The sequence below is a fragment of the Drosophila ficusphila genome, unplaced genomic scaffold, assembly GCF_018152265.1.
Source record: "Drosophila ficusphila isolate 14025-0441.05 unplaced genomic scaffold, ASM1815226v1 contig_412, whole genome shotgun sequence".
NCBI lineage: Eukaryota > Metazoa > Arthropoda > Insecta > Diptera > Drosophilidae > Drosophila > Drosophila ficusphila.
In genome coordinates, this window is record NW_025064326.1 from 1958679 (window position 1) to 1984853 (window position 26175).

Genomic DNA, 26175 nt, shown 5'->3' on the forward strand with positions numbered 1-26175 from the left:
AACTGAATACTTAATATTAGTTTTTCCCAGTGCAGGCGTGCCACCTTGTGATAAGGCAGACACTAATTCCTCGGCATGCCCCGCGACAATAAAATAGCAACAAAGGCACATGCGACGGGGGCATTGTGTGTTTGCCACATGGCTAAGCCGGCTGGCTGTCTACTCACTTTTTTCTGGCCTAAGCCATCCGAGTTGGTTGCCTTTCACTTTCCGCTCGGCTCGCAAACAAGCCAGGCGGCCGACAAACAAACAAACAAACATCGCTGACTGGCTGGCTGGCTGGCCAGTCACGAAAGTGTCGTCTTTACTTTTGCTCTTTTTGCCCGTTTTTTGTTTATGGCATTATTAACCCGTTTTCCTAGTTTCTCAGGGCGATTACGTCGCCGCTCGCAGTCTAGCATAATATTGCAATTTACCTGGTCGAGGAAGCGACGCCACCGCGATGCATTCGGCCATTTGGGTTCACTCATGGGGATGGGTTCGAAAGTTGGGGCACTCGGAATGTGGAAAGTGAATGGATGTGGAATATAGTGGATGTGTGTTCCAGGTGTCCGGTTTCTCCTTCAACATTATTTCCTAATATGTATAAATAAGGAATTTATTTTATCATAGCATACTTTTTGCCTAATTTATTTATCACTCTTAAATGCTTGTTTCATTGAAGTAAAAAGATAAACATACAAAAATATGTCTATTCTGCTAATGCTAATTTCTTGCTTTATCATCATTTATATTTTATAATTAAAAGCCTTTCATTGTGCTGTAGCAACTTTTAACATTTCCAACTCCAATTAGAATGATTTTGGGAAATCACTTCCCTCGCTAAGCCGATATCCTCAGCATAAAAACATTGCCAGGATACAGCATAATCATCGGGGAAAATAAGTAGGAGGATGCCAGAATCTTATCAAATGCTCCCAGTCGACATTCGCTTCGTAGGGATTAACAAAGGATAACGTGGAAACGAAAACCCAGGGGATGGGAGGACCCTGCCTTATTAATTTTCATAGCACACACACAATTTCAGATTTCAGAGCAGGCGACAAAAACCCCATTTTATGTAAATTTCTGTGAGGCATCAGAAAGTCAAAATGCTAAGAAAAACAAAAATATTAATGATTTAGCCATGTATAATCCATACAAATGGCACAGCAGTGGGTGGGCGATGTCGTCCTTGAGCTTAATGTCAGTTCGGTTCAGTTCCTTTGCAGGGTACACAGATTTTTCCACCCAACCGCCATTGTCTTCTGTCGTTCGGGGACTTTTGAATTTTCGGGTGGAATGGAACGTGACATATGCAAAAGGGTTAAGCGATTAATTTCAATAGACAATATGTGTTTGAGATATATTTGCGTTCGGTTATTTCTGTACATTCGTTGTTTGTGTTTTGTGTAAATATCTGCATGCTAATATGAATTTATGTCGCTCGCCTTATTGGCAGTCATCCGACGCGTGGGTCTGAATGGTTTTAATTTTGAAAGTTTATTACTTATTATTTACGTTTGGCATGAGTAAAGAAAACTTTAATAAAAACAAACACAAGTAACAAAAACAGTTAAAGTGATTTGGTGAAATTCAACCCTATATTACTAATATTAGTAAAAAGCTTTGCCATAATACATTATGCTTAAATTTAAAAACTTTCTTTAATATTATCTATTCTTTTTTTACAAGAGCATTTTTTAGTTTGTTGATATGCTTAGCAACATGTTTCACTGGTGAAATGTGAGAAATCCACTTGTAACGGTATTTGCATTTTGAATTGCCTAAGGGAAGATCCGCGCATGCGCAAAGGGTGAAAATGAAGAGAGAGAGCTCTCGCTTAACCAAAACCACCCCCAAGAGAGGAAGAGAGAGAGAGAGCCAGCGTAGAAGGAAGCTAAAGGGTAAAAAATACGGAAATGCGCGACAAAAAGAAGAAGAAAAGTTACTTCATCTAAAAACAAAAAAAAAAAACAGAGAAAGAGGGGAAGAAACAACCCGAAATAGGCACAAAACAGACAACGGGACAAAAAGTTCAGTCTGTCGAACGAAACGGGAAACGAAAGTCGTCGCGTTGTACCAACTAAATAAATGATAAATTGATAAATAAAATAACTCGATGTTAACAAATTACAAATAATTCAAAGTATATTTTTGTACACACGCCTCGTACAAGTAATCTAGCAAACACCAAAACACCAAAGTGCATTTAATACAAACAAAAATTGTGAAAACGCAAGCAATAGGCAAAGTCATATGTCCATTAATCATAAAAGAAGTGATAAAATAACGTGTTCACATCGTATTTGAGTGTAAGCAAAAATTGCAACTAATCAATGTTAAGGCATTGGCGTTTGTTTGTATTTGTGTTTGCGTTTGCATTTAACAGTCTGCATTTTGCATTCAGCAGTTTGTTTGTTAAAAATCGAAGGCAGACAAACAAAGTCAAAGAGGCGCGTGCCAAAAGCAACAACAACAGTGGCGCTATATAGATGTTAGATATATATGTATTTATATAGCGGATGGAGCAGCTGATGGGCAGTTTGTTATGAAGTCCCATAGGAAAATAGAGAAGGAGAGAGCACCGGGGTTACCCATGCGAGGTTTGGCCACCGTTAATTGCGGGAGAGCGCCACCCTTACCTCCGAAAAAAAAGAATCGCAGAGAGGCAGTGAGAGAAAGGGTGTTTCGGAGAGAGAATCGAAAAGAGGGAAAGCACCAAGGCCGGCTTCTCAGTGCAATAAACTAAAAAGAGCAAGAGAGCGAAAGAGCATAAAGCCTACCGCCAAAGAAAAATATTAGGTCCCTAAGCAAAAAAGAACAAAAGTTAAGGACATCTTTATAAAATCCATCGAAAATAATAGGGGAGGGTGGTCCCATACCGACCGGTCGTACCATACCGACCCCCCATGTTTCTCAGAGATGGCGATGCTAGCCGAATTGTCGGTAACTTCAGTGAAAAGCTGTTATAACACAGACATTTTGGAGATAGATAGCCACTTTGACTTATTTTGTTTCACTGCAATTTTTCCGTTTGTTTTGTTTCAACGCCTGTGACATTTATTTTTGAGCTTTACTGAACTTGAGCTCAAAGTTTTTTTTCTCCGCATAAAAATCGGAGAGTAAATTTTTCTGATCGTTGATAGTCCTAGCTTTCCCTCAAATAATTTGAATTACATCGCTCTTTGCGTCTTTAGTTAATGCCGAGCACTTAATCAGAAAAGGTCGTGGTGGTCCGAAACCGACCGCTAGGTGATGGTCCGAAACCGACCCCCATTTATTGGCAGCTTAATATGTCATAGCGTATTTTTGATGGAAAATATGAAAAAGTAAACAAGATTCAGTTAAGAAAAGTAACAGAAAAAGCAAAAACATCAGAAGAAAGCGAAGAGACAGTCATCAACGAGCGGCTTTCGAAAAACTACGCGAAAACAACGCGAAAACTTACTATGAGAAAGAGGACAACTCAGACTTCATCAATTGTCTACATTGCCCTTTATTTCATACATTAATTTTTATTTTCTGGAAAGAACCTTCAATATATTTCTTAATAAACGTCAAAATCATTAAATTCTATTTTATGTTATTAAATTTTTCTGTTAAGAAATAGGGGGTCGGTTTCGGACCACTACTTTTGAGTACGACCAAAAAGTAGAGTTTTATATTTGCCTGAATATCTAACGCTTCAAAGCACCTACGCACTTACTAATCATTTAGATGTATAGTAAACTGATCCCTCTACATAGTAAATTTTTGAACTGAACTGAAAAATTGATTTTTCTCACCTTTATCGCCTTTGCCTTTTAGGGGGTCGGTATGGGACCACCCTCCCCTACTTTTTTTTTTAGAACAGTGGTCCAAAAATACAGTTGCTCGAAAGAAAATTGTCAAAGACATGATACTGGTTGTGCCGTTCTGGGACACCAAAAATGCCAAAAATCTACCATCCTCGCATGAATACCTTTAAATGCTATTTATTTAAAAATTCGACAAAAACCATATATTGCGAATGCAAACTTTAAAAACTTTTTAATATCTTATCTCAGGAACGTTATCCAGCTCTCTAAGATCCGCTCATAATTAAGTCCTTGTTAAATTGCACAGAAACATATTACTTATTGCCGGTTATAAACTTATTTCGCAATGTCTGACATCAGGACATTAAGCACACGCCCAGACACTCAAACCATTTCCACCTGTTTGTATCTTTCCCCCACTTTCCAAAGCTTTCCTTCCACTTGATATAAACTGCAACGAATTTCGGCGGTTGCAAGGAAGACTTCCTGCAGCACTTGCCACAAATGAAGTGACTAATGCAATTATGCATTAATTTGCGGCTGCATCACGGCTCCCTGCAATATTTTCAACATTTCCGCCGGATGGCAGAGGGGGTGCGATAAAAGGCGAGGAAGCTGACAGTGAGAACAGGAAACTTTTGCGCCAGCATTTGACAAAATACATTTACACTTTGATTTCCGAAGGGCAGAAGGAGAAGGAAAAATGAGAGCAAAGAAGTGATGCAGTGAAAGAAAGTTTGGTTTTAGCATTAGTAAATTTATAAAAATGTGTTAAGGGTGATTGGATCTAAGTGCAGTTTTTTCTACTAGCCTAAAGGAATGCGATTTCGAAAAATATCTTCTATATTAATTGTTTAGTTCTCTGATATGAATAACATAATTTTTTTAAGTGCATCAGACTCTCTCATACACACACGTATCGACTCAAGGAAACGAAATGACAGTTAAATGTGCAATGTAGTGGGAATTCAGTAGCCTTCAACACCGAGGTGAGACTCCTACCCTCAACACACACACTCCTGTGGCAAATGGTGTGCAATCAAATGGATGTGGCCAGGCAACTATAAAAACGAAGAAAAAGATCAGGCTGCAACAGGAATAAAAGGAGCAGAATCAGTAGCAGAAAGTGTGGCAAGGGGAGGTGTGCGAGCTGCATCTCAAGGAAGCTGCAACTCATGCAACATTTAGCCAACTTTTAATTATCGTACTTGAGCCGAAAGTCGATTGGAGACAAGGATGTGGTTGGAAAATACACAAAGTGTTGGGTTCATTCCCTTGGAACTAGTTCCTAAAATGTTGGAAAGCCTTAAAAACTAAAACAATACTTAAAAATTTCTTAATTTGTACAACTAGGCGGATACGTGATTTAATCTACAACTAATTCTAATATCTTTGCAGTCATTTAATGTCTATTAAATATAAGCAATAAGTTTTTTTTTTAACCTGTTGATAGCCAAATTGAACTTTTGAACTAGATCCCAAAGAAAGAGCCCCCAACACAGTTGCCGTCTGCAGCTCTTGCCAACTTTAAGTTAATTGTCTGAGTGGCGAAAGGGCAATCATGCGTGTGTGCAAATACGTGTGAGTATCTGTGTGAGTGTGCGGCATGCAACTCCGGCTAACGGTATCCCACATACATATGCAACCCAATCTGTCAGTTTCTGCTGTTGGCTTTTCTTAACTTTTTCCTCGATGCTAAATGCTCTAATTACGCCTAATGGAAAACCCGCACGCACACAGACATACGATTTTCGCTTTGGCCGTGTGCATTTGTGTTCGTGTGATTATTCGAGAATTCTTCAGTTGCCTGTCTAGTTTCCCCTCCCCTCCCCTTTCTGCTTTCCCCTTTTCCCGATGGACTTGTGCATATTCATGACTTTGTTGCCTGTTCGTTGAGTTTTTAAGCCAATTTAAAAGGGAGGAGTGGTCGGAACTGTAAGACCCACTTGTCCATCCTTCCTGCTCTCCAGCATCCCTTTTTGGATTGCCCCACATACGCTATTTATAAATAAAGCACATTTTTTACTGCAACTGCATGTGAGCTGAAAAAATAAAGGACAATCTCGCCAACTGACCAACTGACCATTGTTGCCGGGAAAGTTCTCTTTTTGCCGTTGAGTCAAATCTGCATAATTGAAAATTGCTCTTGCAATTTAAATGAATATTTCATTAGATCCATTTAAAAATCCCAACCATGGCAATTGCATTAAAAGTGAAAAACAGATCTAAAATTAAACTCCGCTAAATATAAATAAAGCCTGCAGCCACAAATTTGAGCTGGGAAATATTTTATTTATGCTTAGACAAACAGAAAAACCTAAGCCCATTAGAAATCACTGAAATATTAATCATGCAAATTAGATCAAAATGCAAATAACACTATAAAGCCAACACATTGAAATGTTAATAACAAAGTGTTTAAGATTTTACAATTTAACTTTAATTATAAATTAAATTTATTTATGGAAAGTTAGAACAATATTGGTGATTTATGCTCGTGGTAAAATCTACATAATAATGGCACAATATATATTTTTTTACTCAACGGTGTTAACTGCTGGCTGAAATGATTATGACAACATTTTCTGATTGAAGTTATAATTGAGAGACATAATGCACAACACCCGCTATCCAAAGAGTGCTAATTAAAATTCATAACACCGAAGCAAACCGCGCACTTAACATGTTCTCGATCAACTTTGTCTCCAATCCTTTTTTTTTTATATTTCTGTGTACGACAATGCAAAAGCTGTCTAAAACTTGGCTGCCAAAAGCCCCCTGCTAGCCAAACAAAAACAAAAGCAGTAATTTAATCAAGTCGGCGGAGATATGGAAGATGGGCGTCAAACATGTTGCATGTTCGATGTTGCCGCCTCGAACGGAACTCTTATACGGCTCACACCCAATGGGAGCCCCACTGGCAGCAGGCAGCATAAAATATAGGCGACCGCTGCGCTTTTTGGCCATTTGTCGATGCGACGCCGATTGCCGCGTGTCTCGTCTCCGAAGTTCCCGATTTCCGATTCCCGATTTCCGTCTAAGCCTGGCCCAAAAACGAACCGACAGTCGACGCTTTTTTGGTGGCAAATCGCGGCTGCCACGGGCAGCGTTTGAATCGTGTTGGCAACAGACGTTATAATCGACAAAACGGTAAATGCATTATAATGAGAACAAGTGAATGGCGAGCGGCAGAGCGATAAAACAATAGCGATAATAGCTGTGAAAAGACAGCGGTCAGTTGTGGTCTATTCTTGTGATTTACACTCCGAAAAACATTACACAGAAGAGAAAGAAGTGAACGCTTATCTTATCACAACGGTAGTAACACGCTGCGTATGCGTAACGCTTCTGGGACCCAATTGGAAAACGCTTGATTCGAGTTGGCCAACAGCTGCGGTTCACTTTCCCTTTTCCCACCGCCTGCCCAGAAATAAACCACATTTTGGCTTTGCGAGCGTTTAATTAGCGACCATTTAAAGTGCGTGATGTAATTTTTGGAGGGTCTGAGAGTCGGTTTAAACTTGAAAATAGATTTTAGCTGGCCGTGAGTGTGGTGGAATTCTTATCAGGTTCCATGGTTCCGATAAAGCCCCTGGGATTAGATAAAATATTCAAACAAATTATTGTTGTTGCCAAGATTGTTTATATTTTTCTAAATTTATATACTCAACGTTAATATTTGATGCATTACGAATAATCAACTCTGTTCTATAAAAGTCACATCCGGCACCTCTCTCAAAAACTTTGAATAAACACGAGGCATTGGCGATAAAATCCCCCTGGCAATTCGTTTTTGAAAAGGAGAAAATTAAATGCCAAAACCATTTAATGCTCTAGATAAGCGGCTTGCATTCATGAACAGGCCTAATTAAATTCAATTGAGTTAAGCTGAACAGAGTCGAACAATTTAAACGCAAATACAATTAAGCCAAATGAATCGAGTGAAGATGGAAATGATTGAAAATAGTGAAAAGAAAAAATAGAGTGGAAACACACAACTGAAACAGATACGAAAATTAAATATATGTTTTGTTTACACTCATCTCAATGCTTTTATTCTGCCACCAGTGAAACCGCATAATTCAATTGCCAAACAACCACACCAAAAAGTAAATAAATAGATATCGAAGTGAACGTGATACGTCCTCAACCCAATTAGGAGTTAAATATAATATATAGAAGCTGTCCAAAATGCGCCGCAACATCAAATTGATTGTTTTCGTGAGCATCATTTGGATGTTCGTGATGGTCTACTACTTCCAGTCCAGCACCGAAAAGGTAAGTTATAATATATTATATATATATTTTATATATATTTTCGGAGATGATAACTCAACCTGAGGGAAAAAATATTTCGTTTAAATTAACAAGGAATAATAAAATCTTTAAATGTGTATTATTTATATATTGTTGTTCCTGTAAATAGAATATCATTTAATCTCATTAATTGTTATCCTTCGCATTCGGTTTTTTGTTTACTTAAATTCTCCTTTGTCAGAGCTTTTCTGCCAGGTGTTCTTCCTTCCTTTCTTCTTAAAAACATCGTGGATTGGGTAGCTTTTTCAGCTTACTTTTCAGTTAAAGCCATACCTGCCGAAAAAATGTATTTTGAACTTTCAGCGGATCCACTCGTGAGTGGAGCTCCTTCCTCTTCCGTTCGAGGCTTCATTATCTTCTTTTTAACGAACACCCCGATGATGATGGCATCGCCGAGTCCGTTGCGTATGCCGCCCTGCATAGTAATTATTGAGTTGCCACCGTATATCGCTTGATAACCCATTGTTTTCTCTTTTCCTCCTTCACACCCACTCCCCCTTACCCTCCCCCGCCCCCACCCACACTTCGTAATTAGCCGCACGTATCGCCAGGTGCCACCAGCTCTTGCCACCAGTATTTTTGTCGCTTACTTTACAAGTTTTAATTAAGTTTTTTCGGCCTCTCAGTCGGCAGTCATATGACAAAGCCGTATAGTTATTGTTAGCATTTTGGGTTATTTATTATGGGTTGTGTCATTTTTGGCTTGGAAAGGAGGGCTTTTTATCAGCAGTTTAGTTTTAGTGCGAAAAAAAATACTCTTTAGTGTGTCATAGGTTTCACTCATTCAAATTATTTTTATGAGTAACACCCCCATAACATTATGAATTTATTTCGAGCAACCTTTCTTTATGCGTGACCTTATCTATGGTTGTGTAAATGCCAAAAGGCCCTTAAAAAATCTATTTTGTTTCCTATCACTCCAGTTTTAAATTTATTCCACTTATACATGGAGTTATGCGTTTTTGTTGTGTGGTGGTAAATTGTATTTGTCTTCGACACACGTGTACTTAAATTGAATTTGGGTTCTTCTGTTTACTTATTTATCCAGCCAACAGGGCAAAAGCAAGTTTCGTTTGTGTTTTCTAGGGAAAAAATATTTTTCTGCACGGCAAGGAGGAAATTCGCCCTCGCAGGAGGCGAAATGTCAATTTATTTCAGCAATTCCAAATATATTTTTTACTTTATTTTGATAGCGTGTGGAGAGGAACGAAATTACATACTCAATAAAATAAATAAAAGAAGTGGCATCGCAAAGCAAAAGTGGGTGGCCATCAACATTGCGTGCGGAACATTTTTAAAAAATTTAAACGTGTTAAACAAAAAATCCTATCCATTCACTGAGGGATGTTCTGACATTCATTGCCTTTCTGTTATCTGCAGCACTTTTTATGCTGTAAAAAAACCAAAGCAAGTTGGCCGAATCACTTAAAAAAGAAACAAGTTTTAAATTATTTTAAAAGCTTTTTGAATTTAACGTTAAAAGTATTATGGGGAAAATGGAAATGGAATACTAGAGTGTGGTTAACCGACTGGGGGATGTGCTTTAAATCGAAAATTTAGGTTTAAGTATTATTATTAAAGTACTATATGCAGAATAAGTCGTGAAGCAAATCCTTGATGTGAAAACCACAACACAATTGAACCGCATTTATAAATTATAAACGTATACAATTTAATACGTGAGAAAAACCAATTCAATAAATCCTCTTAATTACCCTTTTGATCTCTTACAATGCTTTTCAAATTGAGTAAAAATGATAATTATGGAAAGGCTGATTGTGAAGCGGAGTGTTTAAAAATTGAAACGTAAATCTGCGCAAATGAAGCCGATTATGGTGCGAAATACGTTCATACGTTCGTTCAATTTTCCAGACTCTCGCTTCGACGTCATCAACATCATGATGGCCAACCAACAATCATTATTACCATCGCCATCGTCATGGTCAAAAGCGGAGTTCCAGCCACTTGTGGTCCTGGCTTTTCCCCCGCTGGAACCCCCACAGCAATCATCTTCTTTTTGCCACCGCACCGAAATAATTTTTCATGTAAACTTGATTTATTTTCCTTTTTTGCTGTGCGATTGAAATGCAGGAAATGCAGCCGCAGTCCACTCACTGCACTTTTGGTCATTGGTTTTCCAATCATTTTTATTTTAGCAGTATTTCCTTCTTTTGATAAGCTGTCCACAGCCCGAATCAAGATTAATTATTTAGTTGTTTCTCAACAAGCCAAATTAAAGCTGCAAACTTTTTGATAAGATTGCAATAATTACGCCTTAGATAGGTTGTAGATGGTTTGATAGCAGTATTTTTAGGTGTTTGGGTTTTTTTAAAACAGATTATTGTTGCTTTTGTGGACTTAACTCGAGCACCTGAGATAAGTTGGCGATTTATTTTTGTATATACACATTTTTTGTAATATTTAGCTCACTGTAGTCTTATCAAGTGTGACATCACCATCTACTTTGGAGCCACTCGATCATTGGCTCACATCTTTGCACTCCACTTTTTGCCATTCAATGACATTTCATTCATAAAAGCATATCCAAGTTTTCTGCCATCTCACGACCAACGCAAAACCAGAGCACCAAATGGTTTTGAAAGGAAAATAAATCACAAAAGCTCGCATACAAGTCAGACACACATTTAATTTAACTTAATTGTTAGTAGCGGGGTGTTGGTTACATAACCGATTGATTAGTTTGCCTTTTTTGTTGGTCTTCTCGCTTTTGTGCGTTAATTACTTTGGCTAACCATTTGAGTTCCCGCAGCTTCTCAAAATAGAGTTTAAATTAAACTTTCTCTCTTTTCCGCTAATGCTTTCCGCTTTCTTCTGGGTTACAAATGGTTTTAGCCATGTTTCAAGAACAGCAAAGAAAGTGAGTTGTAGTAGAATGTTGAATTTTAATGGAGTACATGGCCATATTTTCCATCTGCTCGAATCGCTAAGATGTTTCCGAGTCGTCGGTCTTATGCAAATAAAGCCATCATAAATGCAAATTCAGTCCGAAACATTTTCAGAAGTTTCCATTCCGATTTTTCCACATGCAACTCTCGAAAAATCTATTATACGAACTGCCATTTAACTTTTATGGCCCAGCCAAAAAGGGGGAGAAAAAGAGCCCAAATGTGTTATAAATATTTCAAGTTCAAACTAAAATACTTTCGAAGACCTTAACGCCTCATGAATTCGATTTATGGCTCTGCAATTCGCAGAGTGGACCGAAAAAACAGCAGTCGATGTACAAAAAGCTGAATCTGAATAGCTGTGGAGAAAAAAGGCAACTTAAAATTTGCGTGACAGAGCAAGTTACGCTCTGGTTGACAATCCACATCGCATTACCCGCTGCTGGGAACAAAAACTCAGCAACTCACAACTCAACACTCACTGCAAAAGAATGCCGAAGATCCAGCAAAAAAGTAATTTGCTCTTGAAAACGCTAGAAATTAATTTTAATTAACTTCAATAGACGGCGATGATCGCCGAACACAAATCGAACTGGTTTTAATGGAGGATGAAAAAACTAGTGTGAAACAAAGCAGAACGATAACAAACTCGTAGAAATTTAATTTGAAGATGACGACTTCGTTGAAACAGTTTTTCTAGAGTTTTCTCGGAAATCAGTTCTCAAATAAATTTAGAGAAAATGAACAACTCAGATACTATAATTTGAACTGTTTTGAGCATTAGTTTCTTGTATATGTATAAGTGAAATTATTTTTGGAAGTGCCGCAGGCCACTCAAAAGCCTATACCAATTAAATTCCCCGTCCACACCTAATGCCAGTTGTCTTGGCCAACGGAAAATTAGCATTTTATCAGAGAGAACTCGTCTTGGACTTTTGATTTCGGGCTGTCAATGACAACGGGCCCAAGCGGGGGAAGAAGAAGAAGAAGAAGAACCGGCCAAGACCCCCAGCTATTTACAAAGTTTAGTTGCCTCTTTGGCATTTGCCGAGCGCTTTGATTTACTATGAATAATTAACGATGTTTATCTGCAGACAGGCTTGACTCTTGATTTTGTTTGACCAATTTGGGTTTGGCTGGAGGAGGGAGGGGAATGAGGGGAGGGGGAGTGGCTCCGCCTAGAGGTCACATGCGGCCCAAATGACAATCTGCTCGCTCAACCGGCTGTGGATATAATTTTTGAATGGGCTCAACCGGTTATCTGTCCCTCCAACTCGCTTTTTATCGGAGCAGCTGCTGCTCTTTTTTTTGTGTTGCTGCCGGCTTTGTGTTACTGCGGGGGATGCTGATGTTGCTGATGTTGCTGCCGTGCTCGCGGTGTTGCTGCTGCTGTTGCTGCTGCTGCTGTTGCCGCCGCTGTTGTTCTCGGTTGTCCAGCTAGTGGTGCTGAAATTCATTTTATGTTCTGGCAGCTTTCGCTGCAGCAGGGATTCTTTAGTAAGGGTGGTTCCCCCTCCGGGGATGTGGTTTTTGGCTTCGCTGTTACCTTATCCTTCGCTGCAACTGCCGCTGTTGCTGCTGCATCCTTGGCTGCAACTGCTTTTTCCTTGGTGTACTCTGCAGCCTCTGCGGCCTTTTCCTTGGCCGCCACTGCAATGGCTGAGGCCTTTTCCTTGACGACAATGGCAGCATTCGATGCTTTCTCCTTCACTGCAATTGCAGCGTTAGAAGCCATTTCCTTGACTGCAAATGCCGCTTCGCCTGCCTTTTCCTTCGCTGATGTTGCTGCCACGCCTGCCTTTTCCTTAGCTGATGTTGCTGCTGCTCCCGCTGTTTCTTTGGCTGAAGTTGCTGCTGCTCCTGCCTTTTCCTTGGCCGCCCCTGCGGTTTCGGCCGCCTTCGTCTTGGCCGCTTGGGCAGCCGAGACCGCAGCTTCCTTGGCCGCTGCGGCCGCTTCTCCTGCCGTCTTCTTCTTGCTCTCCTCCATTACGCAACGCAGCCGTAACCCAACGCAGCGGGGCAAGGTCGTCTGGTTTCGCTTATGGCCTCATCCACCTCATTCGCTGATTTGCTGGTGTCGATGTACACAGGAAAAAAAGAAAGAGTATTGTATTACACACTTGTGACTACTGATTTTGAAGCATAAAGAGCAGATATGTTTTTTTTGTATTCAAAACTATGTTTCTATCTAAATTTATTCCTTTAACACAAACAAATTAAATTGGCAAAAAGATAGCAATAAACTTAGTCTTAAGCCATTTTTCTGCGCATTCGAACCGGTCACGCTATCATCTTTTGGTAGTTGCCTCTGGGCCACTTTCAATTTCGTTTGGCTGATTTTATTGTTATTTTACAACTTGTTTGGACCGCTTCCTATTGCGGCCAGCGGCTGGGAGCCACAAATGGCACAACAATAATAAATGCGGATGAGGAGTAGCTGTCGGTTGGGATTATGAGTAGAAACTTTAATACTGGGAATACTTGGCAAGATAATCGATAATAATGCATTTATTTTCTCAGAGTTAAGAGTAAAGTACAAAGTATATGTATCTCTGCACAAGTGTTGATCCCCGGACCATTAAACGAGATGCTAAAAACCCAAATGCTTAACCTTTACCCACTTGGCCAACTAACGCGCAGAGCCCATGTATCGTGCCACCAATGAGCCAACATCACTTAACCGGGCTCGTCTCGAAAATAATGTTACAAAAATAAGCATAAGCGCCACAAGAGATGAGCGAGGGACTCCGTTGGCTGTGTTTGCCCAACACTCGTCACTTTCGTACGTCAACTTAACGTGTTTTGCGTCATAAAGTTCAAGTTCATTATGGCCACCTAAAGAAGAGGGGGGAGTGCAGGGGGAGACCTGCAACAACCAGTTAACAAATCGCATGATGAGGGAGTCCGGTGGCGCCCACAAGCCACCGAAAAGGAAACAAAGGCAAAACAACAACATCAACAACAACACTTTGGTTAAGTGCTACTTGCGGCGATTACACAAACAAACACGGCCAAACAAAAACACGGCCATAATTTTATGGTTTTTTCGGGGTATTAAATAATTATTATTTAATGGCGGGCAGATGCCAAAGTTAGGAAACAAAAAACGACAGCGAGGCGTGGGAATGATGGCTGAGATGGATGCTGTTTGAATTTGGGTCACCAAACGACCCATTTTAACCTTCAGGTGCTTCATTTCAAATGAAGAGAAATTGTAGAAGGTAAATTACACAGATTTAACATTAGTATGTGGGAGGCATCTAAATTAATCTAAATTAATAACCCTTCGATTTCTACACAATCTTTTATTGCCCGACTTTCGCGAAACCACATTGACATTTAAATTCAGGCGAGACCTTCCTTCGTGATTCATGATCGAAACACATTTAAATGTCAACTTAAAGATGATCATTTAAATGCGATCTTTGGGCCCTGGCAAGTGAAAGTACCGGTTTCAACGGCAAAACGCAGACAATTGAACAACTCGAGAAAGTCCGAAGACCGAAGACAATTCAAATGCATGTAATACTGTCTCCAATTGTCGGGCAACCGTTTTTCGTTCGGTTTTATTTCGTTTTATCCCCTCGCAGCTAACTGAATACCAAATCCGCCTGGCGGGCTTTTCTTTCCAGGCCGTCGTCTCAGTTTTACATTGCGATTTTCGGACATTTGCAGCCACTTAAGCAGTGGCATTCACCTCCGCTTTTGTTCAGCTGTTGGCTGTTGGCTGTTGGCTTTTTCTGGTTTGCTTCTCCTTTTTTTATGTGGCCAAAAGTTGTAGAAGTTGATTTTACTGTTTGACTCTGCACGGGTGGAAAGGGCAAGGCATCGAACATTCGGCAGTGATTGCTTTTGGTTGGGGGCTAAACTTGTCCTCGTGTAAGCATTTATCTTCGAAAGCCCCAAAAACATTTGAATTTATTACCGTGTAATAATAAACGGATTATAAACATTCGTTTTCAAAACTAATATCGGTATTTCACTTAATCGTGAGCAATCAAGCTCGCCATATGTTAATGAAAGTTAACAAGATTTCGCAAATGCTTTTATTGACCCCAGCTTGAAAATAACAAATTATCCCCCATTGATTGGAAAATAAATCTCTTTCACAATGGCCCAGCCAGCAATGCGCCAATTTGAATGTTTAATCCGCCTGATTATCGTGATTAGCTCATTTATCGAAATGCGGTTGCATATTCAGCCGCACCGACATTGCTAATAAACTAATTAAAACGAACGCCAATTTCCAGAGCAAATAATACAGACCGCAGTGACCAAGACCGATGGTTTCGGGTCATTTCAATTCGAATTCGCATGAATTTCACCCGGAGCAGAAACAAATGTATCGCAACTAGCAACCAGAAGCGAGATAAAATTGTGCACAATAATGTGGCTCCTCGTTTGTTCGTTTGTATCTTCAATATATTTTGCCCGGATTGTCGCCAGCTTCTGGCAATTTGTCCACCCGGCGACCCTCGGCAAACAGTGCATCCATCAACTGATTGCTGAACTGTCTAAAATGTATCTCTTTGCATGCGATTCCATATCCGACAACAGTTCACGAGTGAGCTCACTGATGACATCTGCCAGCCTCCCTTTTCGCACAGTGTACTAACGCTATTATTAAATATGAAGGTTTGAATAATTATATAGATTTATTTTATTAGCTTCTTCCTTTGAAAAGTAAACCTTAGGAGAAAGGAACTCTGGTTGCTCAGACAACAGTAGATTATTTTGTTCAGGACATTTAAAATAATTTCTTATGCAGATATATACCTTAAATATATTTATTTTTTTTAAGCCACTGTGCCATATATCTCTTCTATCCTTCTTTTTTCGTGGGCGTTTCCAGCTGCCGGACTCAGACTCCTATTTGTGCTTAATCATTGAAAAGTCTACATGCCCATGAGTCACCATTCAGAGCCAGACCGAATGGAAAACAATCAAACAGAGACAGATGGAAGCTGACATAATAGAGAGAGCGGGGGAAAAAGAGCAATATCCGAGTCCACAATTTGTAATAGATGTCTGCATGACTCCGGCTCAAGTCCGCTTTAATGGATGACCCACATTGGCGGCCACCAGTTGATTATGAACTGCGTTAATGGACGGCGAGGCGCGAGTTTCTCGGCTAATTTCCGAGCTGGCCTTAATTGATTTTCCCCTTTCTTTCTTTTGGGGAGTCAAAGGTTGTGTTAGGGGCGTGGCAAAGTGCACTAAGCCATTGTGTTGCACCCAACTCCGAATTTATGCACGACACTTCAATATATTCCATGAAGAGATCGCCTGTCGCAACTGAGAAGCAGAAGGCCCTTGTCTTGTGGCTTCTCGGCCTTTGGGTGAGATGTTGGGCAGTTAGGCAAAGTCACTCGCAGTGGCAATTTGGCCGGAAAACATCCGCAAACAGAGGGGCCCAGACCTCAAACATGCAACAGCTGCCGCTCGGCTGCAACTCGCAATTTATTGCAGCTCCATCTGCCCAACTGCCTAACTGCAAATGATGCTCCAGAGTCAGAGTCGGGCGTGCCGCAAATGTTTGTGGCCCCCAGCTATTATGCGGATTTGGGTGCGAGATGGCTTAAACTTACTCGACAAGCAATAATTTTAATTGAGAGTGCTGCCCCAGCGTGGCAACGACTCTTTCGGATCTGCAGAGTGCTCTAAAAATATTACAAAATTTATTAAAGGTTGTAAAATATATATAAATAACACAGTAACAATAATAACCAGCACATGAATACATCGTTTAAAATAATAGAGAAATAGATTGTAAGCCGGAGCCTCCTGCAAAGCAATCTCCGTAATTGACATAATACCAATAAAAATAAAGCATGTAAGCCCGTTTCGCCGACTGATTTACTGCCTGACCTTAGCAGAAATAGAAAGGAAGATCAAGACCCGGCCAAAGGCAAATAACTATATATATTTAATTGGATTTCGCAAGACGAAAGGCAACTGCAACTGCAGCTGCTGTCATGAGGAAGCCAGCCGAAAACTAAAAATGCGGCGGAGACAACGAAGATGCCACACAAATTTGCTACCAAAACAATTTGCAATTGTTGCTGCTGCTGTTGAGGCTGATGCAGCCGCAATTTGGCTGGCATGGCACACAATTTCCATGCCACAGAAGAGTTGCATGACGCAACGACGCCAGTTGCCACCACACAGTCGTCCATCAGCGGAAAATCAGGGGGGGCTGGGTTGAGTTTTCCATGTGAGTTTTCCCATTAACTTGCTGCTGGGTCAATATATCGCCGGTGTTGGCCAAACATAACACATAATTATGCTTCTGTTTGCTGCGAGGATTTTGCTGCGAGCCGCTTTCACGGCTCGTTTGCCACTTTTCTCGATTTTCCACTTTGTCTAGCCATCGAAACCATTTTCGGCTTTGTCTGCCATCTTCTTGTTGACATTAAACTGTTGTTTAATGTTGGCCCGCAAAATGTCATTAAGACAGATAAAAATCTTCTTTGTGATGCTCGAGGAAATTACCAAGCGACAGACTGCTGTTTTATAATCAATCATTAAAACTCGAGTGCACTGGTTACGATTTGTTTGGATAATGAAAAACAAGAAACTCACTTAAAGTGAAACTGTGGAAAGTTTGGTTTTTTACAAATGTTTGGTAGGGAATATACATCAGTCAAAAAATCCGTAATAAATTATGAATCGACTACTGGCTATATATCAATTTGAATAACATATTTCGAAATGTGTTGATATTCTGCACAAATTTCCATATTCAATGAAACTTTCTGGGGCAACTTTTTGATTATTCCACTGAAATGTGACACCCCGTTTGGTGAAATAAACTTTTGCCGTACTTGTCTGGCCAACAACAGACTGAACAACAAACGCATTTTATCAGAGTTCGGGTTCAATGGGCGCATTGTTTTGGTTATTTTTCTGCCTGCCGTGGAAAGGAGCATATGTCAATATCTTTGGTTGCGAACGGCGTGCATAGACTTTTAATTGAATTCTGTTGTTCTTGGGCGCTCTTCGAGGTGGCTTATTGGGGAGTGGTCTGCCGAAAAGCCCCGATTTGTAATGCAGAAAAGAAACAGAAAGCCCGAAACAGATTGCAATGAATGATAAAGTTTCCCCGCTCGCCTCTTCGCATTTTCTTGTACGGGTGAAAACTAAATTTGATACGTTCCAATTACTAAATTATGCAGTTAAGAGCTCTTTCGATGCGAGAGTCATTCAGCTGGAAGAGTGCACACGCTCCCAGCCAGACAGACTCAGACACAGAGACGGAGACCATGGAGAAGTGGCAAAAACACGGGGCCCCGAGCCGAGATTAAAGAAATCTCGGCTGGGCAAACAGACGGCAAAATAAAGCCAAATAGTGGTTAAGGTTGGCTGATTCCGGGGGAGATTCAGAAGCACATGCACGGTCAGCTGGGAGAGGCAAATTAAAATCGGAGAAAGAAAGAAAAACAGCAGTCAAAGAAAATGGAAAAACTCGCAGAATTGTCACTAATTAGAAAATGGAAATGGAACAACAGTACAGCCAACTATACTATATAAAATGAAAGACCACAATTTAACGCGTATCAAATCCTGATTTATGCAAGATTGTTATGAAATTTCAAATTGAAAATGATGGAAAATCTAGTCGGCATGCTCGCCATGGCCAAGTTCCCGGATGGCCCGCTTCTCGGCGATAATCTTGGCCAGCCACTGCTGGTTCTCTCGGGCCAAGTTGACCAGGGTGCTGAAGTCACTATTGAAGCTATTGATGCGCTTCTGCTGGAAGTCGATTATCTGCTGGCAGCGTTGGTTCGCCTTTCCCCGCGACTCGGCGAGATTGCGCCAGTACTCGATATCCTTTATAGAATTATCCTCCACAAGTCGATCGGCCGATGAAGACGCCTTCTTGAGTGCCCCATTAAGTGTCATTATAATTCGGGCCAAAAGCCGCAAGGATATGCGACAAGGTGCCTTTTTCCCTTTGGTAGTTGCTCCATCGGATCCAAAGGATCTGCTGATGATCTCGTTGATAACCGAATCGGTAGAGAACTCCGTATTGAGCTCCACGTTGCTGGAAACCGCCAAACCTGGGGACTCCATCCTATCCTGCTGCATCGAGGAATCCTGCTGCAATTCCTCAACCTCCTGCGAGATCAAATTATTCTCCATTTTACTGCTAACTTCTTTTAAATTTTGTAAATATTTTATATTGCCTGGTCTACGGTTGTTTAGGTTGTGAGATTTTTTATTCAAATCAGCAAGAGATCCAGTTCAGAGACTACTTGGATTTAAAAACTATTCTGGCGAAAAAACATTATCTTAAACCATTCATTACTGCTTGGCATGCCAAGTCCCATTAGTTCCATTATTTTAAGATCTATATTATTTATCTTCTTTTAATTGAGTTTCTTGTCTGCAGTTCATAATCTTGGCCCAGCTCACAAATCATAAAAATGGCCAAGAAAACACAAGCACTCCCATTTTCCCATTAAATCTTATCGAAATTTCCATATTCTCTGTGACCCCAAACAAAAAACAACCAGTGGCATCATTTGGCTCTGAACTCAATTCAAAACAATTCGCCTTTCTTGCTAGTTCATTTTTATTTGGCTGGAAACATTGAACTCGAGCAATAAACTCGAAGATGACCAAAAAAGAGAAACATTTATGGCAACTTGTTGCTCTTTTTTAGCCCGACGCCAAAGTTGATGATAGTTTTTTGCCAAACTAATGACAAATTTGAGCAAACTAGAATTTGATGAGGTGAAATAAGATGAATTTAGCGAACTGACTTTGACCTTTTGGGTGGGCGAAAAGTTTCTTATTTCTCCTGACGTCAGTCGCATAATTTTTCAGTCATTACTCTCCCGAGGATTTCCACAAATAGATTTCGTTTACAAGAAGGAAAGTTGCCGGGCCCAAAGGACACATAAATTTGCAAATGGAGAGTTTTTATTTTGCAGCATCTTGTGATAAAAATAACTTTGAAAATTGAGTTGATTTGCACTTGATTGGCGCCGACAAACCGATGTTGTTAAGTGCCATCGGAAGTGAGTTTAGCCAACCAGTTTCCCCTTCAAACAATGAAACTAATTAAGATAGCATTGAAGCTGGAAATTGCACACAGCCCGGCTTTAATGGGAGTGGCCCGCCACAATGCATTTCCGTTTCAATGAGGCTTTAGGGCTTCATGGCTTTATGGCTGTGGGGCTGGCTTCTTGGCCACGCCCGTTGTGTTTACGCTGCGTATGCGTAATCCGATTTATGTATGGAGCACTTGATTTGGCTCGAGGTGTCTGCGAGGCGAGGCAGAAACAGCTGCGGATCACATATGGCAGCAGGGGGTCTTGAAATTGAAGCATTGAGAGCTTTATATTAAAACGAAATTCCCAGAAAACTTATTCCCACTTGAAATGAATGGAAGGGGATGTTAGACTTGAGATTGAAGACTAATAAAGTTATCTGCTTTCCAAAGAAGAGAGCTCTTTGTCTTTTAATTCACCGAACGAATTAGGTGCTGTTCAGTATTCCGAGCCATTTATTTTCATTCAGCGCCTGAAATCCTTTCAACCTTTTCCCAACCGAATCGGACTCAATCAATACCCGAAAAGTATTCAGCATCTGCTGCCATTCAAGAGTTGCGGAGAACTTCTCCAACCTCCAACCAATTCAGGGACGCTTTTACTCCTTGTGGCTGGCTAACTGACCCGGCTAAATTGACAAATGAATCATTTCACTCCGCCAAACAGTGACCCAATTTCGCAGGTCCTGAAAGAGGAGGGTTCCTTTTCCTTTTCCCGACCCGGTTATTAATTGCCCTTTTGCGTTGAATCTATTTGTCAAGAGTTTTGTCAGGAGCTCTTTTATCGGGCTCTTCTAACTCTGATTTATGTGTGGCGAACGTATTGAAAGCGATTTCTTTTTCGGCTGACTCTGGCACTTTGCGTTCAACACTGCGTATGCGTGATTTTAATTTTAAGAGCGTTCTTGTTGCCTGCCCTTGTGGCCCTTTCCCACTCCAGTGGTTTTCGCCGAAACATGTTGCCTTTTAGCGGCAATTTTCGCAGTCGTTTTTAACACTAAGCCAGGCCTTATTATATTGAATGTGCTTTTCTGCATAGCTTAATTTGACATGCACCCGAACGCTTTTCCATCCGAAGATTTCGTGCTCCACTTTGTTTGCACTTATAAATTATTTACTTAAAATGTCTTTCGGCCGCGACTCCCATTCATTTTGTGCAGTTTTATTGGAAGGGGTGTCATAAGGCTTGGTCTCAAGGTTATTTCGCTGTCTGTTGGCTGGCTTTGTTGACATTGTTCTCCTGGCTTTGTCTGTATTTTTAAAAGAGCCAGACGCATTTTGTTATTTTCGTCTTCTTATCGAAAGTTCTCAGGTTTGGCCTTTGTGATTGTGCTAAAACAGAGAAACGAATTTAATCGATACTTAAGAAGGTATTTATCATTCCTCTAATTATTAAGGCATTTCACGTTTTAAAGAGTTTTTAAGTTCTGGCACGTGGACAAAATGCTCCAGCCTTTCTCTTAAAAGGTTTTCCGTGTTATTCTTGCACAAAAGCCGCCGAGAAATCTTGGACGTTGTTCAAACTGGGTCGTGGTCGTGGTGGTGGTCTGGGCCTCCGGTTCCCGCTTCCTGGCAACATTTGCAATTTATAGATTATTAATCTCGGAGCAAACACGAAAACTGTTCGCAATGCTCTGCCTTTTGGAACTGCTCTGTTCTGTTCTGTTCTGCGGTGTTCTGTTGTGTTTTGTTGTGCTGCTAGCTAAAACTTTGGCAAAACTTTGCCATAAACCTGCACGAAACCCAACCCGTTTTCATTTTCCCTCTGCACTCAGAAAAAAGAAAAGAGCTGCATTATAAAAATTAAATTTCAATTGAAATGCATTTCTCAAACTCCATCTTTAATTCCACAAATATAAACATGATGCTTCAGCCTTTATTGCTGTATAAGTACATATATTTTTTGTGTTTCTACAATAGATTCATTCATTTTCTTAAGTGCATCTGAACTGCTCCCAGTTGGGTTGAGTTATTGCCCCGGACGGGCGTCAACGTCGCCAATGTGGCGCAGATTAAAGAAATAAATTAAAACACTTGTCTCCCCATCGTGTCCTTCCTCGGTAGGTGGAGAACCGGGCGCTGCGGCTCCGGGAGGTGGCCACCGCCATGCAGCAGTACCAGGACGACTCCTCCTCGGCGGCCGCCGCCTCCACCGCCCGCCAGTGGGCGCCAGCTGGCGGAGGAGGGGGCGTGGCAGCGGGGGCAGGGGCGGGAGCGGCGGCAGGAGCAGCTGGCAGCGGGGCGGACGATCCCGGCGGCAATGTCATCCTAATCGGCTCGGTGAAGGACTTCGAGCGCAATGCGGTCCACGGGCTCAAGTTGAATGGAATCGTGGCTCTCGAGGAGACTTCGCAGGTGAGGATTCCTTACTTAAATATATCTTTTAGATAGAATAGTTTATATTCAGTTCAAAATATTTATTATATTGTTTCTATATTTCGTAGGGTCTCAGTGGGGGAACTGGTGGTCCTGGTGGTCGATTACCAGTGGCTCCCAGTGGTCGGGGCACCGAAGTGGAGTACTTCAACGAAGCGGGTTACATTCGAGCGGGAGCCCTGAGAAATGGCGAAGATCCCTATATCAGAAATCGCTTTAATCAGGAGGCCAGCGATGCTCTTCCCAGTAATCGGGACATTCCCGACACCCGGAATCCAATGTAAGTTTGTGCAAAGATACTACAGAGTATAAAGACTAATAATCTTAATTAACCAGGTGCCGGAACAAGAAATATCGGGAAGATCTGCCCGAAACAAGTGTGATCATTACCTTCCACAACGAGGCGAGGTCCACTCTGCTGCGAACCATTGTGAGCGTCCTGAATCGCAGTCCCGAGCATTTGATCCGGGAAATTGTCCTGGTGGATGACTACAGTGATCATCGTAAGTGCTTCTATTTGTTTAAAATAATAACATTGTATTAAATTCCAAATAGAAAATGAGAAGATTAATGAATTAATGATTATATTAAACCAAAATTTTATTTTATTATATTTTATTATATTTTTCCATTCCCCCTTTCAGCTGAGGACGGTCTGGAGCTGGCCAAGATCGACAAGGTGCGGGTGATCCGCAACGAGAAGCGCGAGGGTCTGGTGAGGTCGCGGGTGAAGGGCGCGGATGCGGCGGTCAGCAGCGTGCTGACCTTCCTCGACAGCCACGTGGAGTGCAACGAGATGTGGCTGGAGCCGCTGCTGGAGCGGGTTCGGGAGGATCCCACCCGCGTGGTCTGTCCCGTGATCGACGTGATCAGCATGGACAACTTCCAGTACATCGGCGCCTCGGCGGACCTGCGGGGCGGGTTCGACTGGAACCTGATCTTCAAGTGGGAGTACCTCAGCCCCTCGGAGCGGGCGATGCGGCACAACGATCCCACGACGGCCATCCGGACGCCGATGATCGCCGGCGGGCTGTTCGTCATCGACAAGGCGTACTTCAACAAGCTGGGCAAGTACGACATGAAGATGGACGTCTGGGGCGGCGAGAACCTCGAGATCTCGTTCCGCGTCTGGCAGTGCGGCGGCAGCCTCGAAATCATCCCCTGCAGCCGGGTGGGGCACGTCTTCCGCAAGCGGCACCCCTACACCTTCCCCGGCGGCAGTGGCAACGTCTTCGCCAGGAACACGCGACGTGCCGCGGAAGTCTGGATGGACGACTACAAGCAGCATTACTACAACGCCGTTCCCCTCGCCAAGAACATTCCCTTCGGCAAGTAAGTACACTGCGAGAAATATAGGAGGGATTATAAACTAAAACGCATGGGTTGAAATCGGAAACTACAATAATAAAACTCATTTTCTAGTTTGCAGTATTTTTGTTACATTTTTCATTCATTTATATTTTTCTTTTTTTCTTTAACTATTACAAATACTTACGATTAAAGCAAATTTAAGTCATTAGAAATTCCTGATGAACAATTTTTTACTTAAATTCTTCATCTTCTTCATCCAGTGCACGAAATACTTTAGCCAAGTTATTTATTTCACATTGTTTTGCCTCTTTTTTGCCCATTTCCCCGCCCAGCATTGATGACCGTCTGGCTCTGAAGGAGAAATTGCACTGCAAGCCCTTCAAATGGTATCTGGAGAATGTCTATCCCGACCTGCAGGCCCCCGACCCACAGGAGGTTGGCCAATTCCGGCAGGACGGCACCGAGTGCCTGGACACGATGGGCCACTTAATCGACGGCACAGTGGGTGAGTAATCCGCATATTGTTAGCAAGGTTTACCCTAAGTGGGGATGAAAAATAAAGCAGGAGAGGAGCTATCCTTTATGTAGACAGTTCACAGTAAATAGTTTGCACAAGAAAAAAAGAAAATATATTTTAAGCTGAGGGAAAGGGTATATAAAAAGGAAAAGAATTCGAACCCTTAGATTTAATTTGAATAGTACCTGTTTTGCTCGTTCTGTAGGCTGTTCCTTATTTAGTTTTCCCTTCATTAATTAATCTCCATTCCCCGCCAGGAATCTTCCCGTGCCACAACACGGGCGGCAACCAGGAGTGGTCCTTCTCGAAGCGCGGCGAGATCAAGCACGACGACCTCTGCCTGACCCTGGTGACCTTCGCCCGGGGCTCGCAGGTGGTGCTGAAGGCCTGCGACGACTCGGAGAACCAGCGCTGGATCCTGCGGGAGGGCGGCCTTGTGCGGCACTACAAGATCAACGTCTGCCTCGACTCCCGGGACCAGACGATACAGGGCGTGAGTGCCCAGCACTGCAACTCGGCGCTGGGCACGCAGCGCTGGTCCTTCGGCAAGTTCGCGTGAGGAAGCGGTCCTCGACTCGACTAAGTTCCCAGTTCCAGGACTCGACTAAGTGCAGCTCGGCCGGCCGTGATATAAGTGCGAGTGGATGAGATTAGGAGGAGGAGGATTAGGTGGAGGAGCCAACCTACGCGATGCGGATTGTATGTGTACTGTACTGTGTACTTGTAATGGTTTATTCACGTTGATTTGTTGCTGAACGGAGACACTCACACACACACATTATACTATACTCGTATATTAGCGCGTGTAAGTTCGCGAATAAGTTCAACCTTAGTTCGAATCAAATCAACTGCTCCCGGGGGGTCAAAGTTAAACGCTACCTAAACAAAACCAACATAAGGGCATTCGAAAATGTACTTAGACTGATTAATTTTTTGTATATGTAACTAAAAACTATACGAAAGTGGAATAATACTATAACATACCATGTATAACCTTTGGCAGCTGATGGATGAAAAGGGGAACCGAACTGTAACTGATTTGCATTCTCACACAGCATACAGCACACACTCATTCAAGTCAATTAAGATCTGTACGAAGCCACAAATTAGTACCCACATATGGTCCGTTTCAGAAACCCAAATCAGAATCATCAGGCCCAAGCTCAGAGTCTTCTCAACCTTGTACTTAAACAAACAAACATGAAATGTTATCATTAGTTTTAATTATACACCTAAGTGAAATCATTTGGAATCATTGACAACTGTATGAAATATGTATGTGTATATATTGAGAGTCAAATTTATTTCATGTTTATCGAAGGCCAAAAAAGAACGTTTCGATTAAATGTATTTACATATTGTAGGCAGAGCGAAAAAAGTGGATTGTCTCCTGTGTTTTACCATCGATTGGCTGTTATTTCGCATGCATAAATCATTTAAAGTTTCAAAGGAAATTTATTTGCTATTTATCACGGACAGACAACCGAATTGAGCGGTGAACATATTTTTTCGCATACATTCCATTTATTAGAGTGGCTGAATGATTTGAAATACACAGGATAACACAAACCAAATATTGTATATTTGTTTGTATACCCGAAAAAAAGAGAACGAATGATTAAAAGTGAGTTTTTATTTTAAAACAACTAGAGAGGCAACAAAAGCGGAAAACAATAAATGGAAACATAAAAAACAAATGCAGAGCGCTTTCATTCGCGGGGCAACAGTGCGTATGCTTAATGTAATTGCTACATTCTGTGGGGGGTTGGCAAATGGGGCACAGCTGACATCAAATCTGGCTAAGTACTTGGGCTCACATGTAGGTTAAACGACTTAACTTTCAACTCCGAAATGCCTGCCAGGGCACGTCGTCTACCAAAAAACTCGCGAACTCGAAACTTGGCACATTACGCA

General features: G+C 41.5%; 2 protein-coding genes across 4 annotated transcripts; one reads left to right on the plus strand and one right to left on the minus strand.

Moving 5' to 3' along the window:
* Positions 1–1990: 1990 nt before the first annotated feature.
* LOC108092430 (polypeptide N-acetylgalactosaminyltransferase 2) lies at positions 1991–25958 on the plus strand. 3 transcript variants are annotated; one of them, XM_017192010.2, is made up of 8 exons: positions 1991–2294; positions 7848–8057; positions 22122–22412; positions 22502–22713; positions 22770–22936; positions 23078–23765; positions 24077–24249; positions 24519–25958. In XM_017192010.2, the coding sequence occupies exons 2-8, from the start codon at positions 7971–7973 to the stop codon at positions 24818–24820; spliced, it is 1920 nt and encodes a 639-aa protein (XP_017047499.1). In that variant the 5' UTR covers positions 1991–2294; positions 7848–7970; the 3' UTR covers positions 24821–25958. The 3 variants fall into 3 exon arrangements, with proteins under 3 accessions (XP_017047499.1, XP_017047500.1, XP_017047501.1); XM_017192011.2 differs by lacking the exon at positions 1991–2294 and adding an exon at positions 6729–6929; XM_017192012.2 differs by lacking the exon at positions 1991–2294 and adding an exon at positions 6927–7012.
* LOC108092431 lies at positions 18548–19218 on the minus strand. The gene has a single exon (XM_017192013.2). It carries the CDS (start codon positions 19142–19144, stop codon positions 18617–18619), a length of 528 nt encoding a protein of 175 aa, XP_017047502.1. The 5' UTR covers positions 19145–19218; the 3' UTR covers positions 18548–18616.
* Positions 25959–26175: the final 217 nt, after the last annotated feature.